This window comes from Hippopotamus amphibius, chromosome 7 (genome assembly GCF_030028045.1).
Source record: "Hippopotamus amphibius kiboko isolate mHipAmp2 chromosome 7, mHipAmp2.hap2, whole genome shotgun sequence".
Classification (NCBI taxonomy): Eukaryota; Metazoa; Chordata; class Mammalia; order Artiodactyla; family Hippopotamidae; genus Hippopotamus; species Hippopotamus amphibius.
Genome location: NC_080192.1, coordinates 98,001,067 through 98,021,938, shown reverse-complemented (window position 1 = coordinate 98,021,938; position 20,872 = coordinate 98,001,067). Strand labels below are relative to the sequence as shown.

Here is a 20,872-nt window from a genome sequence, read left to right as displayed (position 1 = left end):
TACTGTAGCATGCATTTACATTTTCTTACTGTTTGCATTATAACTACCCTTTCATTCTTTTTTTTTTAAATTTTATTTATTTATTTATTATTTTTGGGGGGGTACACCAAGTTCAATCATCTGTTTTTATACACATATTCCCGTATTCCCTCCCTCCCTCAACTCCCCCCCACCCTCCCCATCCCAGTCCTCTAAGGCATTATCCATCCTCGAGTTGAACTCCCTTCGTTATACAGCAACTTCCCACTGGCTATCTATTTTACAGTTGGTAGTATATATATGTCTATGCTACTCTCTCACTTCGTCTCAGCTTCCCCTTCACCCCCTGCCCCGCCAAACCTTGAGTTCTCCAGTCCATTCTCTGTATCTGCGTCCTTGTTCTTGTCTTGTCACTGAGTTCATCAGTACCATTTTTAGATTCCGTATATGTGAGTTAGCATACAATATTTGTCTTTCTCTTTCTGACTTACTTCACTCTGTATAACAGACTCTAGGTCTATCCACCTCATGACATTTAGCTCCATCTCATCCCTTTTTATAGCTGAGTAATATTCCATTGTATATATATGCCACATCTTCTTTATCTATTCATTTGTTGATGGGCATTTAGGTTGCTCCCATTAGTTATATGCCAATAAAGCTATCGGATTACGGTTTTCTTTGGGTATATGCCCAGTAGTGGGATTACTGGATCATATGGTAGTTCTATTTGTAGTTTTTTAAGGAACCTCCAAATTGTTTTCCATAGTGGCTGTACCAATTTACATTCCCACCAACAGTGCAGGAGAGTTCCCTTTTCTCCACACCCTCTCCAACATTTGTTGTTTCCAGATTTTGTGATGATGGCTATTCTGACCGGTGTGAGGTGATACCTCATTGTGGCTTTGACTTGCATTTCTCTGATGATGAGTGATGTTGAGCATCTTTTCATGTGTTTGTTGGCCATCTGTATGTCTTCTTTGGAGAAATGTCTGTTTAGGTCTTCTGCCCATTTGTGGATTGGGTTATTTGCTTTTTTGGTATTAAGCTGTATGAGCTGCTTGTATATTTTGGAGATTAATCCTTTGTCTGTTGTTTCATAGGCAACTATTTTTTCTCATTCTGAGGGTTGCCTTCTAGTCTTGTTTATGGTTTCTTTCGCTGTGCAAAAGCTTTTAAGTTTCATGAGGTCCCATTTGTTTATTCTTGATTTTATTTCCATGATTCTAGGAGGTGGGTCAAAAAGGATCTTGCTTTGATGGATGTCATAGAGTGTTCTGCCTATGTTTTCCTCTATGAGTTTTATAGTGTCTGGCCTTACATGTAGGTCTTTCATCCATTTTGAGTTTATTTTTGTGTATGGTGTTAGGAAGTGTTCTAATTTCATTCTTTTACATGTTGCTGTCCAATTTTCCCAGCACCACTTATTGAAGAGGCTGTCTTTTTTCCATTGTATATTCTTGCCTCCTTTGTCAAAGATAAGGTGCCCATGTGTGTTTGGGCTTACTTCTGAGTTCTCTATTCTATTCCATTGATCTTCCTTTCTATTTTTGTGCCAGTACCATACTGTCTTGATCACTATGGCCTTGTACCCTTTCATTCTTTATTAGTAGACAAGGCTCATGATGGTAGCAGAAATACTTCTTTATTGTAACTAAAAGTAAACAAACTTATTTTATGTTGCGGTTTTCTTTCGTAGTTTGAACAATTTATGAAAGATTTTCTTTCATAAATTTTTACTCTCTTTTCATTCACAGTTAACTTAAAAATTTCCAGATGTGAGAAAATCAACTGGAAAACTGGAATTATTATTTGAAAAGGCCAGTTATAAAACTAACACACAACAATAGTTCTAAGATTTAAAAAAAGTATTTGTGTTTGAGGCTGCTGGTTGGGTCCATTCATCCTATTGGTGAGAGTGTAAATAAATACAGTCTTTCTGTTAGGCACTTGAACTCTATACAGCAAAAGCCTGAAAAATGTGAATGTCTCTTGAGCTTCTAATTCTACTTCTAGGAATTTATCCTGAGGAAATAATTTCTAATTAAGCATGTTCAGAAACTTAGCTATAACGGTGTTCATTAAAGCTTTGTTTGTAATGGCAAAAAGTTAGAATCCATCCAGATAATAAACAAAGGGGGATTAGTTACATAAACTGGTACATCCATGTAGTGTAGCCTTAAAAATAACAGTGGAAATATGTCTTTGTATAGAAAGATATTCCCAATGTTTAGATAAATAAAATAGGGCTTTAAAAAATGTGTGAAAAATAATTTTTTTTAATTTTTATTTTATATTGGAGTATCATTGATTAACAATGTTGTGTTAGTTTCAGGTGTACGTGGCAAATAATTTTTTCAAAAATAAATGTGTACATATACATGGTAGTATAAACACTAAGGTGTTAGTAGTTGTCTCTGGGTGGGAAGAATTATGGAGTTTTATGTTCTTTTAACTTGTGTTTATTTTAGAATTCATTAAACTAATTGCAACAGGAAAAGATTAATAGCCTCCTTAAATACTAGTAGTAACCATTTAGAAAGTATACTTTTAAAATATTTCTCTTTCAGTAACAGCACAAAACGTGAGCTATCTAGTTATACAAACTTGGCAAGAAATATTTCCTATTTGTATTATTTGATCTCCCAATAGCATTTTACATTGTAGATTACTGCTTTATTGAAACATTATTATTCCTGATTTCTGATTTAGTGAGAACAAACTCTCCTGTTTTACTTCTTACTTCTCCTGCTGTTCTTTCTCAGTCTTAGTTACAGGAATTTAAATTTTTGGACTACCTTAATTACATCCAGTGATGCCCAGTAATGCCTGTTAGGGCCATCCTACCTTTCCCCTCAATCCAAGATCCTGTTAAGGATTATACATTGTATTTAGGTGTCATGCTTATTTAGTCTCCTTTAATTTAGAATGGTTTCTTGGCCTTTGTTGGTCTTTCACGACATTAACATTTTTGAAGAGTTGAGGTTGTTTTGAAGAATGTTGTTTGGTGTGGATTAGTCTGAATGGTTGCTCATGATTGTGTCCATGTTACCATGAATACTAATTTCATGGTAACATGAAATATTTTGGATGAGAAATCTACAGAGGTGATGCTATTTTGTTCTCAAAATAATGCTTCAGGAGATGCGATACTAGTTTCTTCCCCCATTGGTGATATTAATTGGCATTCTATTGTAAAGAAAAACTTTTCCATCTTCCCCTACCTCAGTTGCAAAAAATACCACTATAGACTCATGGATTCTTATATACAATGTATTATAATTGAATGCTAGTCCATTACTAGCATTATTTTGATTTTCAAATTGACCCAGATTTGACCAATGTAAGCCCCTTCAGACTGTTTCCTGTGTCTTTTTGACATGTCCCCATCTTTCTTTGAGCACTTCTTTACTTTTTGACACAGCAAAGTGTTTAAAACTTACTTGTACTTTTCTTGCCCCAGCTTTGAACTCTTCAGTTTTTTTCTAAGGATCCCTGGTTCCTTTCAGTGGGGGATGGTAATAAGTGTGATTGCCTTTTTGACATGTTCTCTTAAATATGTCAAAAGCACCCCAAATAGAATATGTCCCAAACTATGATCTTACCCTGAAAATATATACCTCTTTCCTCTCAAAATTGGTCTTCCAATGTACCTTGCTTTACTGATTGCTGTAAAAGCCTCAAACATAGGTGTCATCCTTGGCACTTCCTCACAGAGGTGCACACATTGAATTCACTAATAGGTACCCCCTAAATAGGTCTTGAATCTATCCACTTCTTTCAGTGACTCCATCACCATCATACTAATTGATCAACTCTCTCCCATCAGTTAGGTTCCCATGACATCATGTGTATCTCCTTTATAAAACTTATCATGATTTCAGTTTAGCATTTTGGTGTGTGATTACTTTGTATCTATCCATTTCACTAGACTAGAGATCGGCAAACTTTTTCTGTAAAGCACCAGATAGTAAATATTTTAGGCTTTGTAGGCTCTGTGGTCTCTGCTGCAACTGCTCAACTCTGCTGTTGTAGCATGAAAGCACCTGTAGACAATATGCCAACAAATCAGTTTGTCTTTGTTCCAGTAAAACTTTATTTACAAGAACAGGTGGTGGGCCAGATTTAGCCCATGGGCTATAGTTTGCCAACCCCTGCTCTAGATTGTAAGCTCCATGAGAGGAGGGATTGTATACTCCCATTACTTGCCAGAGTGTTTGGTACATAGTAGGAACCCCAGAACTTGTTGAATGACTATGAATGAATAATTGATTCAGATAATCTCTGTGATCCTTGGCTTCCTCATGTCAGAATTTCAGTGTGTGAATAGCAGTCAAATATGATTATTCAGATGAAACTATCAAGTAGTGTATAAATATATTAAAATGAAGAGTCCTTTAAAATCTTTTGTCAAAGAAAAAGTGAGAACCAACCTAAGAATCCTTCAAGGAAGTGGAATACTTTTGAGGAAGAGAATTACAGTTTCAGGGTTTCAGGAAAGGATTACAAGTTCAATATTTATTTTTTAATTATTGGAGGCAGAAGAAGGAAATGTTAAAGATATTTTAGGTGCTAACAAAATCACAAGCATGGTAAATGTGAAGAGCATGAACAGTAAGACAACAGAGCATGGAGGGGGCAAACAAAGCAAGCGACCTCCTGTTGCAAAGGGCCATGTCCAGTTTGAACAGATAGTAATGTTGTTATAACCAAGTTTTGCTTCCTTATTCACACCCACCCAACTTCAGTGATGTCATGGTTTTTCCATGTGGGAACAAGTATGACTGGTGGTGGTAGGGGAGTTCCCCCCACCATCATATGTACTACACATATGCAAATTAGTAATATTTGTAGCTGTTGAGAAATTTTCCATAAATGACATTTTGAAACTTTTGTTAAATATTATTGTTAGTATTAAATATCTTTCTAATGAAAAAATATATAGTTTGATGCTTTCTTATGATGAATGATTATTATAACTTCATATGATAAGGCAAAAAAATATATTCCACCGTTGGTAGCAGTGAAGTCATTTGAAGTCAAAAACCAGATGTCCGTGGAGTGGAGAGGCTGAGGTGTAACAGGAGTAGCAGGCACTGTAGCAAACTGGAGAGCCCTGCAGAAATGGGGCCGCAGGTTCTTAACTCTAGTCAGGAGTTTCTGTGTCAGTCTACTGTTGCCAGACCTTTAAAATGTTCAAGAGAAGCCAAAAATCCAGAATGTTTATATGCAGTTACCTGATTTTTAAATGTTGGTAGTCTGTGCACATTTTTTTAAAATATAGTCAACACTTTTATGAGCTTAGCAAAACTATACCTGTAGGTGTCAGCCTGTGGGTATCTTTTTACAACTTATTTGCTTTACATTATCAAATGTACAGATTCTATTGATTTGATTATGAATTTGGGAGGTGAATTTCAGCTTTTTGGTGTTGCTTTCCTATTAATCTTCGTCTACTCTGGTATATTTGATGCAGAAATATTAGTAAGATGTAACCATAAAATACTGTATGTAAAAGTGAGATAGCATATACTACTTTTCTTTTAACATTTCTCTTAGAAATATAACCCCATTTTTTATGCTTACATCTTTATCATAGCAATTGGAAATATATTTCATGCTTTTAAGATCTCCATCTAACATTATGATGACTCTTCAGTGTTGGATATATGCTTAATTTTTGCAGTACTCTTTAATAAAACCTCATTTATGTGTCCTTGTGTTTGGCTGTAAGGAAGTTTGAAAGTTCTGTGTTTTCATTCTAGTTTTCAAAATTTGGGTATACGATGTGTAAAAAAAAAAGAAGTGAAAGAAGCTATTATTTCAAGAATAAGGGCAGGAATCAATCCTTTCAATGGTAAGTATGTTTGATTTAATTATTTCTATTATTTGGATGTTGACTTGTTTGTGTTAAGTGATTTTTATTTGTATCTTGTGTTTTAAAAGCTGTCTTAAGTTTTGTGTTCACTTATATACTTGTCTTACACCTGTATCTGAGGAATGAAGTATATTTAAAATGCTTCAGTGTTGAAAAAAAAATTTCTTATGCAGACAAGGCTTTCTACTATAAGTGAAGAGTGTCATTGTTTTCTATAAGAAAACCTTTTCAAAAATATCCTGATTCTCTTTGAATGTGGCCTTCCTTTTGCCACTCAAGCAGACAATATATACTCCCCTCTCTGAATACTGAGTAGGCACTGTGGTTATAAGGTATTGGAGTGCATTTAACTCAAAGGCATATTCAACAGTGAAACTTAAATTAATCCCACTGTGGAAGTAATATAGAAATAGTAGAGGATATACAAAATACCTTCATAGTGTATTTGTGTGTACAACTATATATTTACTGTTCAGTGGATTTTGTTGGGGCTGGCACTGTCTGGTGTAGCATCTGGTAGTTGTGTCACAACTGCTACAGAATAGGTGAGGGCTATATTTCTTGAACAGAAAAATGACTACCAAGCTGACATCCTACACTACAGTAGTCTCCATTGTAAAGTCATCTGCAGCCACTTAAATATGCAAAATTCAGGTATTGAACAACTATAATTTTTGCAAAGAATAGATTTCTTTGTCATATTTAAGATATCCTTACATTGTTGGTTTGTGTTTTTCCTGGATGTTTAAAAATAATTTAAGAGATATAATGATAATTTAAGGAATATGCTCATAGACAAGTAGTGTTTTTATGAATTACAAGGTCTGCATCTCTTTTCTCTAGGTCTTTGTTTTTCATACTATTTAGTATATTGCAAAAAGCAGAAGTCCCCTTCTTCCTATTCAGTATTACTCACTGTAAGAGACTACTGTTAAATTTGATGTAAATTTTTCTAGAATTTCCTTTATACATGTGTCATATATAGATATATACACATGTATTTTTTATATAGACGAAGTCATGTTACACTTCCTAATCTACTGCTTCTTTCTTTTCACTCAGGAATATATCTTAAACATCTTTCTATAATTAGTACTTATAAATCTATTTTACTTTTTAACAGTATTCTGTGGTTTGGGTAGGCTTTAATTTGTTTATATAGTCATTTATTAATAAACATTTAAGTTCTTTTTTAAAGTAAATAAATTTGTTTATTTTGGCTGCGTTGGGTCTTCATTGCTGTGCATGGGCTTTCTCTAATTGCGGCGAGCAGGGGCTATTCTTTGCGGTACTTGGGCTTCTCATTTTTATAGCTTCTCTTGTGGAGCACAGGCTCTAGGTGCGTGGGCTTCAGTAGTTGCAGCACGTGGGCTCAATAGTTGTGGCTTGCAGGCTCTAGAGTACAGGCTCAATAGTTGTGGTGCATGGGCTTAGTTGCTCTGCAGCATGTGGGATCTTCCTGGACCAGGGCTCAAACCCATGTCCCCTGCATTTGCAGGTGGATTCTTAACCACTGTGCCACCAGGGAAGTCCCTTAGTTATTTTCAATTTACTAAAAAAACTCCATTGAATATATACTTTGAACTCTTGTGTGATTTTTTTTCCTTAAATTTTCTATGCTTTCATTTACTTATTTATAAAACGGAGATAATAATAGTACCTACCTCATAGGTTATTATAAGAATTAAATGAGGGACTTACCTAGTGGTCCAGTGGTTAGAATCTGCCTTCAAATGCAGGGGATGTGGGTTTGATCCCTGGTCGGGGAACTAAGATCCCACGTGCTGCAGGGCAGCTAAGCCTGCACATGGCAACTAAGACCCGACAGCCAAATAAATAAATAAATAAATATTTTTTAAAAAAAGAATTAAAGTAAAATATGTAAAACACTTATGCACTAGGAACTGTTCTAAGTGCTATATGAGTATATGTTATTAACATCATGCCTTGTTTTGGATTGGTAAAAACAAAAATCAAACCGCCCCCCCCCCACCGAAAACTTCCACAGATGGCCCATCTGCCTTTTGACTCCTGCATTTTCCTTTTTAATGCCCTTTCCGCTGGAGTCAGGCGATCTGGATTTGAATTCCAGTCTGCCACTTGTATATGCTACATGAGTTGGGAAAGTTAAGTAACCGAAGCTTTGGTTTTCTCTTCTGTAAAGCAGCGTTGTAATGATTAAATAGTCTACATAAAGTACTTAACATTTACTCCTGGGCATACAAATAATACTTAATAAGTGGTTGCTATTATTTATAATCTCCTTGTTTTCTACTACATTATCCCTGTTGCATGCTATGCCTAGACTTGATGGCCTCTTTAAAAGTTGGCCTTTTAATTTAACAGTGAATCAAAACTTTAAGTGAGCATACTCTTGACCCAGAAATTGTCCACTTTTGAAAATTATCCTAAGGAAATAATACCTGGTGGAGCTAGGATTTGAAAACAGGTAGCCTGTCTCTCAGGTGCATGGCTTTATCTCAACCGTGCTTGTTGTATTAACTCTTGTATTAACTCCCCGCCCCCGCCCCCCCCATTAGAATAATCTTAGAACAGTACTTTAGCAATTATTGTGATTAAAAAGTTGCAATGGCTCCTTAAATAGTTTAAAAACTAAATGGCCCTGAATTAGAAATCTTCCACATGTAGCTCCAACATATCTTTCCTGCCTTCTCTTCCACTGTCCCTCTTCATGAACCAGCCTCTATTCCAGGAAAACTGTTTCATTCATCTACCCTGACCATCTCTCAGTCTTCTCTGTTCTTCTCACTACGATTGTAGGAATGTAAGCTTACATCATTTTTAGCCTGGATCATTGTTGATAGCCTCTAAACTTGTGTTCTGCCTTTATTCTTGATCACCCTCCAAGCAGTTTATACACGCTACATCCAAAAAGATTTCTGAAACCAGTATGAATCATTTCAGAACTCTCCTTATTATCCTTCAGTGGCTTTACATCATCTTCACCAGTGACTCTCAGTTTGAATGTGTGTAGAAATCCCTTTGTACTTGCTAAAAATGTAGAATCCAGGCCATATTTTCCCTAATTTGATAGGTCTGGTGTGGGGCCTTGGACTCTGCATTTTAAGAAGGCTCTAGATCCATGTTTCTTACCTGCAAATCACAGTAGGAAATAGATTTTATTTCTCTACTCAGTACATACACATGCACACATACACACATAGATAAAAAACAATATTCTTACTACATGCAGTATACTCTCTAATCCATTCCTTTCCATTAGATTGTTTTTTTTTTTAAGAAAATGCATGTCCAACACAGTAAATTAATTTTATGACCAATGGGTCCTAAACTCTTAGTACATGCAGTATGCTCCCTACTCAATTCTATTCTATTCTATTCCATTCCATTCCTTTTTTTTGTTAAGAAAATGCTTAATTAACCCACTAAATAAATTTTATGACCATTGGGTCTCAGACTACAATTTGAAAAATCTCTGCTCTAGATGATTCTAATGCGGTGATCCATGGACCACACTTTGAGATACTCTGATAAGTATATCAGAGTATCTGATATACTTGCTAGACTCAGTTTCTCAGGCATGACATTTAAAACCCTTCATAATCTGATCCTTGTTTTCCATTCCAGCATCATCTCTAGCTATCATCCTCTACTTCAACTTCCTGTCCATCCTTCCTCTAACACTGAGTGCACACATGCCATCTGAACTCTTTGCCATTCTGAATTATTTGCCATGTTAGAAAAGCCATACTTTTTCTTGCTACCATGTTCTTATAGGTGCAGTTCCTTGCATGAAATGCCTTCATCTACATGGTGAATTCTTTCTGCTCATCCCTTAAGTTTAAGGGATGCATTCTTTCAAGCTTTCCGTGACCTCAGAGTGAAGTATTCTATCTGTTTTCCCAAAGTGCTGTACATATTTCTAATACGGTTTGCTAGGACTTCCTCGGTGGCACAGTGGTAAAGAATCTGCCTGCCGATGCAGGGGACACGGGTTCGAGCCCTGCCCTGAGAAGATTCCACATGCCATGGAGCAACTAAGCCTGTGTACCACAACTATTGAGCCTTTGCTCTAGAGCCCGTGAGCCACAACTACTGAGCCCATGTGCCGCAATTATTGAAGCCCACGCGCCTAGGGCCTGTGCTCCACAACGAGAGAAGCCACTACAATGAGGAGCCTGCACACCACAGTGAAGTGTAGCCCCCGCTTGCAGCAACTAGAGAAAGACTATGTGCAGCAACAAAGACCCAATGCAGCCAATAAATAAATAAATAAATTTATTTTAAAAAAATATGGTTTGTTATAAATTTATTTACATGTTTCTCCCTCACTAAATTGTGAGACCCTGAAAGGTAGGGACTGTCTTCTGTGCATCTCTGGCACTTAGACCAGTGTCAGATACATGGAAGAGGCTTAATTAAAATTTGTTGACAGAATAAATGAACAGATGAATGAACATACCTTGTTTGTACTTGTCTACCAAAAATATTCAAATTGTTTTCCTTACCTGAAATGCCCTAGAAGCCTTTTCAGTTTCCTCAAGCCTGAAGTCATATCCTCTTAATTATACCATTCACTTAGCGATTGATCACGAAATCTTTATAACAACTATTAGGTCATTTAATTCTTCAGCAGTTGTCTTCTGAGATGAATTTCATGCTTATTGTGGACAGAGTCTCTGATGGAACTTATTTATATTTCACTTTGGCACCTCAGCAGTGTATTTGTATCACTGTTATATTAGATATCTATCTTCACAGCTAAGTGTTTCAGGTAATGTGTTTTCTACCTGTATACAGTAGGTTACCCACCTTAACTACTTATGCATTCATTTCTTTGACAGATTTTACCTTATTTAATCCTTACAGCTCATTCTAGGTGCTCAGGATAAGTCACTGAACAGAACAGACAGAAATTCCTTTCAATAACTTATATTCTAATAGAGACCAACAGTTAACAATTAAATTTACTAAACAAGTATATAATTTATTAGACAACTAAAAGTGCTAAGGGCAAAAAACAGCAGTGTAAAGAGCCAGGAATCTGTACTTAGGGGGATGGGTTATAAATTTAAGAAGAATGGTTAGAGTAGGCCTCATATTCTATTCTGATGTGGTTTTCGTAATAGGAATAATTATTTTGTGTTTTATTGTTTTCCTAGAATATTGAAATAAAGCCTAAAATGTGCATTTCTGATATTAGGCAAAACATGTAATCATCTAATCCCCCTGAAAAAAACTCAAAACCCTAAAAACTAATTAAAATAATCTGAACTCAGCTATAGAATTACTCTTGATTGTTCTATGTTATTTTCAGGATGTACTAGTAAATTCTACCACTTATGTAGGAATTTGTCAGAGCTGAACTGACACTTTTTTATAGATGTATCACGTAACACAGGAAAATTCTACTCATAAAGAATTACAAGATACTAGCTGACTTTGTGTTATATATTTATGATGCATAGAAACAATGGAATTGGAAATGTTTAGTAGAATAGGATCTACAAATTCTGGTCTATAGACTATCTCATTATGACAGTCTGTTCCCTAAAGATCAAATATGTAAAAATACAAAGACTATTAAGAATTATTTTTACTTTAGCATGTATCTAGGATGTTTTAAGGTGAGTCCTTATCTTTCTTGCCATTAGTTCTTTAAAACATGAACTGTCTTTTGCAGATAGGGACATACAACAGTCAAGTAGTATTAAACTTGAGGCTTCATGTAAAATACCTGTTCAAAGTATCTACTATGTGCTGAAGTCTGAATTGGGTGAGGAATTTAATTAAGGACTCCAGTATCAAATTTTAACAGTGTCCATTTAGGTGGCACCAAAAAAATGTCATTTAGATTTCATAGGATACTCTTACTGCAAAAGCAAGGAAGAAAATTTTAATTATCATTTTCTAGCTATGTATTTAATAACGTAAGAAATTCTAATACTCAGTAATTAAAATCCATAAGATTTTTACAATAAAGCATTTGCAATTCTGTTTTATTAGTCACTTTACTACTTTCCCACATACAGAGGACACTGAGTTGTTATGAGACCAAAAGACTGTTTTGCAGTTGAGTTTGGGGGGATTATTTTATATTATAGTCTGAAAGGGAATACAGTTTAAAAAGACAGGTAGTCTCTAACAGATTATCTAACAGATTCCTCACCACTTAAAACTTAAAGCTTAAACATCAAGAAGAAAAAAAAAGCTCTTGTGTACTTCATTATCCTTTCTTCACTGCAGTCATTTTAGAAAGCCTTCTCTATTACCTTATGCAGAACTTGGGGCATTTCTTTTATGCCTTCACTGCTCCTTGAACATACTCCCATTATAATACTTTTCATGTTACATTATTTAATTTTAGTTTATGTATCTGTTTGTCATCCAGACACTAATCTCACTAAGGGCAGGCACTGTCTTTTCATATCTCTGTCTGGCATTTGTTTTAGTGTATAGCACGTAATAGCCCAATAAATATATTGAAAGATTAATTAATGATAGACTGCTGTGACCATTTACGTTTTGCCTGGCACATAAGCACTTAAAACTTAGCTTTTACTATATTAAACTATATGTTTTAAGTAACAGAAATTAAATGAATTATAACTAAACTTTGTTTTTTTTCCTTAAATGAGACATAGCTGTTAAAATTGTTAATCTATATACTGTACATTTTTGCCCTGTTAATTACTTTTCAATTTTATTAATATTTAGCAACAATTAGGATTTTAGGAAAGTCACATCTCTAGAGTTAGTTGGTGCTATAATTGATTTAAAAATTTTAATCCCTACTTTCAAAAGAAATAAATCATGATAGGACTTCCTAGGTGGCGCAGTGGGTAAGAATCCACCTGCCAATGCAGGGGACATGGGTTCGATCCCTGCCCCAGGAAGATACCACATGCTGTGGAGCAACTAAGCTGGTGTGCCACAACTATTGAGCCTGTGCTCTAGAGCCCCTGAGCCACAACTATTGAGCCCATGTGCCACAACTACTGAAGCCCACGCACCTAGAGCCTGTGCTCTACAACAAGAGAGGCCACCGCAATGAGAAGCCCGCGCACCACAATGAAGAGTAGCCCCCGCTTGCCGCAACTAGAGAAAGCCCGTGTGCAGCAACGAAGACCCAACACAGCCAATAAAATAAACAAACAAACAAATAAATAAATAATGGTTAAGATGGTAAATTTAAAAAAAAGCATGATCATATCTTTTTGATAAAAATGAAATTCTTCGTCAAGGAAGGGAGGGAATACGGGGATATGTGTATAAAAACAGTTGATTGAACCTGGTGTACCCCCCAAAAAAAAAAAAAATGAAATTCTTATTGCATATATACTGCTGTTAGGACTAAGGACATTTATTTCCAAAGATAGATTAAGGAGAATAATTGTTACCTTGTATGTATCCTTTTGATCAAGTATAAAGGGAAATTTTAAACTAGTTTAAGAGAATTTGATTGGTCTCATGCTTTCTTTTGCTAGGTTTTACAACTATCGTTTTCACATTGCAGAATATTTAAAATAAGGCATTTTGTATTATGCTATGTATATATTTAAAAGCCTACAGCAAGTATTATCTAAGTGGAGGAGACATCAGAAGCATTCACTTTGAAGTTAAGAATGAGAAAAGGATGTGCACTCCTGCCACTTCTATTCAACATTGTGGTGGAGATTGCAGCCAGTGCACACAGAGACCTGATTAGAAATGAGGAAATGAAACTAATTATTGAAAGCTGTTATTTACAGTGAAAACTCAAAGGAATGTACAAATTATTAGTAAAATGTTTAAAAGAATGAATGCATGTAAAATTAACATACAAAAGTCAGTTGCATTTCTGTACATCAGGAGCAAATAATTAAAGGAAATATTGTCAAAAAATATAAAATGTCTAGCAACAGATCTAAGAAATGATGATCAAGATTTCTTCAGAGAAAATTATAAAATTTCATTATGAGATCATAGAGAACACCTAAATAGATAGGAGAGGTATATCGTGTTCTTTAATGTCAGTATTATAAAGATAGCATTTTTTCCCAAATTGATATACAGGTACAGTGAAATTCCAGACAATCTCCCAACAAGATTTTTCACTGAATATGATAAGATGATTCTGAACAGGAAAAGGAGGATAATTTATAGAAGAGGAACGGTGATGAGAAACTGACATCAAATATTAGGGTTTATTATGAAGTAGTACTAATTAAGTAGTATTGGGGTAACAATAGACAGATTGACCAGTGGAGTAAAATTGAGAGTCCAGAAACAGACTTAAGAATATATGAAACTTTAGTAAATGACAGTGGTAGCATGTCAGATCAAGAGAAAGGGAGGGGGACTTCCTAGGTGGCGCAGTGGTTAAGAATCCACCTGCCAATGCAGGAGACACGGATTCGATCCCTACCTCAGGAAGATCCCACATGCCATGGAGCAACTAAGCCCGTGAGCCACAACTATTGAGCCTGTGTGCCACAACTACTGAAGCCTGAGTGCCTAGAGCCCATGCTCCACAACAAGAGAAGCCACCGCAATGAGAAGCCCATGCACCACATTGAAGAGTGGCCCTCACTCGCCACAGCTACAGAAAGCCTATGTGCAGCAATGAAGACTTAATGCAGCCAATAAATAAATAAACAAACACATTTATTTAAAAAAGAAAGAGAGGAAATATTTGATAAGTGAAGCTGGAAAAAAATGGTTAAGTTGGATTCCCTACCTCTCGCCATATATAAAAATCAGCTTTCAAATAGGTTAAAGACTTTAAATCAGCACTTTAAAAACTCTTAGTATAAAATATTGGTAAGTAGATTTTGGTCCTTGGCTTATACAGAAAGACAAGACACAAAGTGTTTTCTATAAAACAGTTGATAAATTTGATGATGTTTAACTTTTCAGGTTGTATTTTTCAGTTCTAGAATTTTTTGTTTGGTTCCTTTTCTAATAGTTTCAAGTACTCTACTAAACTCAGTATTGTCTTTAACTCCTTAAATATATTATATACTTAAATATATTAAGTAGTTATTTTAAATTGTGTCTGAAAACTTCATTGTTTGGAATCTTTGTGGTCTGTTTCTATAGTTTGTTGTTTTTCTTTTCTTTAAAAAAAAAAATTACTTTGTCTTTTCTTGTGCCTGCTTATTTAAAATAGAATACCAGTCATCCTATGTGAAAAGTTGTTTAGGTCTAGGGTGTTATCTTCCTTCAGAAGACAACACTCTTGTGGTAGGTGGCTAGTCACACTAGCAGTCCCAGATCATCTAAAATTAGTGAATGATTTAGATTATTTGAAGCTGGGCTTTTATCCCTATGAGGTCTGGTATCTTTCCATCCAGTTCACCCTTACTCCTAGGGTATAGCTCCTCCAGAGCCCCAACCAGAGCACTGGGCATTTATCAGATTCTCCATCCTTGGCAGGCCATGAAAACTCTTTTTTTTTGCCTATAGTCTATTGAGAGTTCATCTCAATTTCTCCTCCTCTTAGCTACCTCTTACAAAATTGGCAAGCTATATCTGAGAAAAAAAAGAGGCCTCTTGTTTTGAACTTACCTCTCTGGGTTTCTGTGATATTGTGATTTATAATAAATATATGTTCATTTCCATTCCTGGTTTATTAACCAGTTTATTTTTCTTTTATGTGCTATTTTAAAAGATTTTAAATAAACTTTTCTTGAGGTCTCATTTATATACAGTAGGATCCACCCCAATATATGTAACACCACCACAAGCAAGATAAGGAATATTTCTACTACCACCACTATTACTACAAAATTTCCTTGTCCACTTCCCAGTCAATTCCCTCTCCTCTCTCTGGCTCCAGTCAGCTATTAATTTGCTTTCTGTTGCCATCAATTAATCTTTTCCAGAATTTTCATATAAATGGAAGCATGTGGTATATCTTATATCTGGTTCCTTTTGCTCACATAATATTTTCAAGATACATATATGTTTGTGTATATATCCATAGTTCTTTTTTATTGTATAGCTGTCACAATTAGTTTATCCATTCACATAGGTTTGTTTTTAAACTTGTCAGAGCACTTAACTACTAATTTATTTTCATGTATATTGATTACTCATCTTTGGAATTAAGAAACAATGTCGTGAACTCTATAGTGTTGTAAAAAATGATTTTGAAGAGGTAGATCTCTCATTGCCTACCTAATTGTGCCAGTAGAGTGTGCTGCTGTGGCAAAGGTGTTTGTATCATAACATTTGACCTTTTTAGTTGTACAAATATGTTTTTGTAGGCTCTTTGAAATGCTAGGCTTAAGGATGCTGATAATGGAATAATTTTTAATGTAATAGCTACTGTGTATAGTTTAAATAAAAACAGTCAAAAGTACATTGCCATTTTTTATTAGTTATTTCTAACTGTAAGACTAAAGAATTTAGGTTTTAACTATTTTCAAATTTAGTATTTCATATTTCAACACTTTCTGAAAAATAATAATTTTCATGTAATTTAATATGTGTATTTCGTGCTTTTTAAAAATATTGGCTGTGTTAGTTATGGTTGATTGCTACACCTTATAGTATTCTTTGAAAAGCCAGTAATATTTTCCTTTCGAACTGGATTTCTTTTAAATAGCAGTTTAACAAACTGTCATTATATTATATTCTGTCATAAAGAATGTTAAAAAAAATTTTTTTTCAGAAAATTTTCCCACTGTAGGTTTTTTCTTTGTTTTTTTAAGCAAACCTAGTTTGCACATAAAATTTCTTATGGAAAATAGCTGACTTACCACATCTAGTATACTCTTGGTATTTAATCCCTAAAATATTGATACAAGTTTTAGTAGATATTCCTGTGTATGTCATGTCATTTTTATGCAAAACATATGTAAAATTTTCTAATAGAGTTCAGTTTTTAAGAGTATAGGCTCTGGATTCAATAGCCTGAGTTTGAATTCTTCTCTGCCACTTCTTAGCTGTGAAATGTTGGACAAGTAATTTCATTTCTTTAAAATCAGTTCCTCATCTGTAAAATGGAGTAATTCTTCTACAGATTTTGGAAATAATTTACAGAGTCCTTAATACATGACTGGACTAAATACATGTTTGTTGAATGAATGAATGAATGAATGAATGCCTGTTCTCTGTTGTGTATAACCTGCAACCATTTTTGTAAAAATTTGATTTATGTCAGTTTTGGATTCTGCTGTAAATTCCAGACGACTGGGGTAGTTACTTCCTGACCATGGTCATAACAATGAATTATGTTGGATAGTGACTATATAATGAAAAGGATAAAAGGCAGTTTTGAGATTGTGTACCTACCATTCTGTTTTTGTTAGTACAGATTTGGATGCTACTAAAGGTTATTAGCTGTATTGGGCAGGGAGGAGGACTTAGCAGGATTTTAGTTCTTTGTGACTATTCTGTATTCTTAAAATAAATTTATACTATTCAGTTCCTGAACAACAGCTGCTTGATATTGAAGATTGCGACCTCAATGTGGTGAGATTATGTTTTCAAGTTTTCCTCCCTGACGAACATGGTAATTTGACAACTGCTCTACCTCCTGTGGTCTCTAACCCAATTTATGACAATCGTAAGTAATTTATTTTCTTCTATTTATAGACTTAACTTTTTTAAAATGTTTTTTTAAGTATTTTGGTAATTAGAAAAAGAGTATGTTCATTATAGGGACAATTCAAACAGTACGGAGATGTTATCTGTCTGTATTAGACAACAAGGAGGGTAAACCTCCTATATATCTCATCCTCCAAAGATATTTCTCCAGTTGCTTCTTCATGTGTATACATACCTCATCTCATCATCATCATCATCATTCACACAATATATTTTTGGCAACTTTTCGAAAAATCGTCACTGATTTTTTTTAACTTTTTTTTTTTCTCTTAACAATATATCTTGACCCTCTTTCCTTTCAGGTACCTTATTCTTTTCAGTAGCTGCATATTTCCTTATATGGCTGTATCATAATTTTACTATTACCCTATTATAAGACATTTGGTTTGTTTCCCTCTCAATTTTTTTCTTTTTGCTTTAGCAAATTGTACTGCAATAAATATCCTGTATGTGCATATCTTGTGCAAATGTCTCTAGCTTAAATTTGTTGAAGTAGAAATGTTGGCAAGTGAAAGATCAAAGGATATGGATATTTATAGTTTTGAAAGATTATGAAATTGCCCTCAAATATTTGTGTGTATGTATATACTCTTATATATGCACCCATCAGTGGTGTATGACTATACCAATTTTGCATGTAGAAGGATAGTGGGTTACATAGAGCTATAAAGGTAAATCAGAGTATCCTCATCATGGAGAGTTTTGAATGCCAGGGAATTATTGGAATAATGTTGACCAGATAATAGGAAGCATGAGAACTGCATTGCCATAGGGTTATGGTCATGATTTAAAAAGATAAATCTTATGACAGTGTATAGGATGGATAGGAAGAATCAGAATTTAGAAGCAAGGAGATTTAATTAAGAACATATAATTGCCTAGAAATGAAGTAAGAAGGCTCTAAACCAGGGCAATTCCCTTAAGAAAGGAAAGGCACAGATGTGGATAATTAAGGTATTGTGTCCTTAATTTATTTATACACTAAAGCTTTTATCTGTCATGTAAGTTGTTTTCCTAAAATTCTCATTCAAAAAGGAATAAAACATATTACTAAGGTATCACCCCATTAAAAAAATCCTTTATATTTAGGTGCTCCTAATACTGCAGAATTAAGGATTTGTCGTGTAAACAAGAACTGTGGAAGTGTCAGAGGAGGAGATGAAATATTTCTACTCTGTGACAAAGTTCAGAAAGGTATTTTTTTTTTAATTTTATTTATCATTATTTTTTGGGGGATACACCAAGTTCAATCATCTGTTTTTATACACATATCCCTGTATTCCATCCCTCCCTCAACTCCCCCCCCACCCTCCCTCGAGTCCCCCCCACCCTCCCCATCCCAGTCCTCTAAGGCATCTTCCGTCAGAAAGGTATTTTTTTGTTTTTGTTTTTGTTTATTTCATTGAATTCAGAATATATTTTAGATTGATAGATCATACATTTTACTTTGTTTTCCCACTTGTTACTTGCTTTCATATTCACTAGATGACATAGAAGTTCGGTTTGTGTTGAATGATTGGGAAGCAAAAGGTATCTTTTCACAAGCTGATGTACACCGTCAAGTAGCCATTGTTTTCAAGACTCCACCATATTGCAAAGCTATAACAGAACCAGTAACAGTAAAAATGCAGTTGCGGAGACCTTCTGACCAGGAAGTTAGTGAATCTATGGATTTTAGATATCTTCCAGATGAAAAAGGTATGACTTTTTTATGGTAGTGTTGTATGTATTTCTTAAAGTTAGTCCTGCTAGAAGCATTTTCTTGTAAGATACATTTGAATAGTTATGTTTATTCATAATTTACGTTTCTTTTCCTGAAAGGTTTTGGTTGATTTCTGACTGATCTTTGTGCTTTTTGAATTTCTTTCTTAGGAAAGGTATCTGGAATATTATGAAAGTATATATACTGTTTATCAAAATTTGTTTTATATTTGAGACTCTGTTTTGGTCCTATTGTGCCCTCTTGATAGATGGCAAACGTGCCACTCAGAAAGTAGTCTCCATTTTGGTCCTTATCTGCCCTTAGTGCATTAATTGACATTGGTGACTTGTAGGTATTATAAGAAAACAAGATGAATATTATAAACTATTATTTACTAAGAGAAAAATATCCTTTATTACTGACTGGGGATGTACTTTGTGACACTTACAAATCCATATTATGTACATTTATTTGAAGCATTTTCTATATAGGAATAAAACATCTATATATTTAGTAAAGGAGAGGAAGCATAATCCCATGATGACTCACACGTTTTCTCGGTCTCTTTCTAACCAGATACATATGGCAATAAAGCAAAGAAACAAAAAACAAATCTACTTTTCCACAAACTATGGCAGGATTGTGGTAAGAATATTTTAGATTGATTTGTATTTAAGTAAATTTGTTTTTTTTTGTTTTGCTTTATTCAGTTTTTCAAATTTTATCTGATATACTGTTGTTTTTCAAATTACATTTAATAATGGAAAAAATTTATCACAGGACCTAATTTTCCTGAAAGACCTAGACCTAGTCTGCTAGGATCAACTGCAGAAGGAAGATACATCAAAAAAGGTATTTTATTCCCTATAGAGTATTCCTTGTGATCACAGAGACCAGTGCTCTGCACAGTATATTGGAATTCCATTCTTAGGAGTGAAAACTGCCTCTTTGATTTATTCCACTTCCTACATATTTTTTCATGGCTATGAATATCGAATGAATTGATCTCAGCTTCCAAAAGTCCTGTTGGCAACTATGATTATGTTTTGGGGATTTATTGTTTGAGAAATTACATTTCATTCATATGGTGGTAATTTTACTAATTATAGTGTGTCATAGAAGAAATGGTTTAGATCTGGTGAGTTGCCTTTCTTTCTTTCTTTCTAAGTTTTACTGGAACACAGCTCATTTGATTGCATATTGCCTATGCTGCTTTTCTTGTACTATAGCAGCAGAGTTGAGTAGTACCAGTAGAAGCTTTAATGACCTACAAAGCCTAAAATACTTACTATCTGGCCCTTTATGGGGAAAAAAGTTGCCAATTTCTGGTTTAGATCATTTGACCAGGGTTAATTAGAAGTGTTTTTTTTCTTTTTACATTCTTAAATTGGTGCTTTTTCTTGGTTTAATATGTACAGCAGTCATATAACATGTAAATTAATACAGACTCCATTTTTATCTGACTGGGAATTTTGTAGTACCTTAGAGTGAGTTATATCTTAATATAGCTTAGAATTTATGTAGATTTTTTCAGTCATCCCTAATGAATGTTTCCCCCATCCCTCCATTTTCTGCAAAAAGAGTAGAATATGAAATGATTTTGAATATTTAGAGGCCCATTAACTGACATTCTGATATTTATCTCACATTTCAAAAATACCTCAGAAGCTAGATTTCCACATTCAACTGGAATGAAATTTTCTGTGTCAAAATACCTTACCAAAATTATTTTATGG

General features: G+C 34.5%; 1 protein-coding gene across 2 annotated transcripts in view; it reads left to right on the top strand.

The window, feature by feature from the left end:
* Nucleotides 1–20,872, top strand: part of REL (REL proto-oncogene, NF-kB subunit) — a 42,155-nt gene that overhangs the window by 13,215 nt on the left and 8,068 nt on the right. Inside the window, exons 4-9 of one of the 2 annotated variants that reach the window (XM_057741099.1) lie at nucleotides 5,745–5,836; nucleotides 17,253–17,393; nucleotides 18,524–18,628; nucleotides 18,920–19,132; nucleotides 19,713–19,781; nucleotides 19,917–19,988. In XM_057741099.1, the coding sequence (XP_057597082.1) occupies nucleotides 5,745–5,836; nucleotides 17,253–17,393; nucleotides 18,524–18,628; nucleotides 18,920–19,132; nucleotides 19,713–19,781; nucleotides 19,917–19,988 (692 nt within the window). The remainder of the gene's footprint in view (nucleotides 1–5,744; nucleotides 5,837–17,252; nucleotides 17,394–18,523; nucleotides 18,629–18,919; nucleotides 19,133–19,712; nucleotides 19,782–19,916; nucleotides 19,989–20,872) is intronic. The other variant, XM_057741100.1, reaches the window with a different exon arrangement.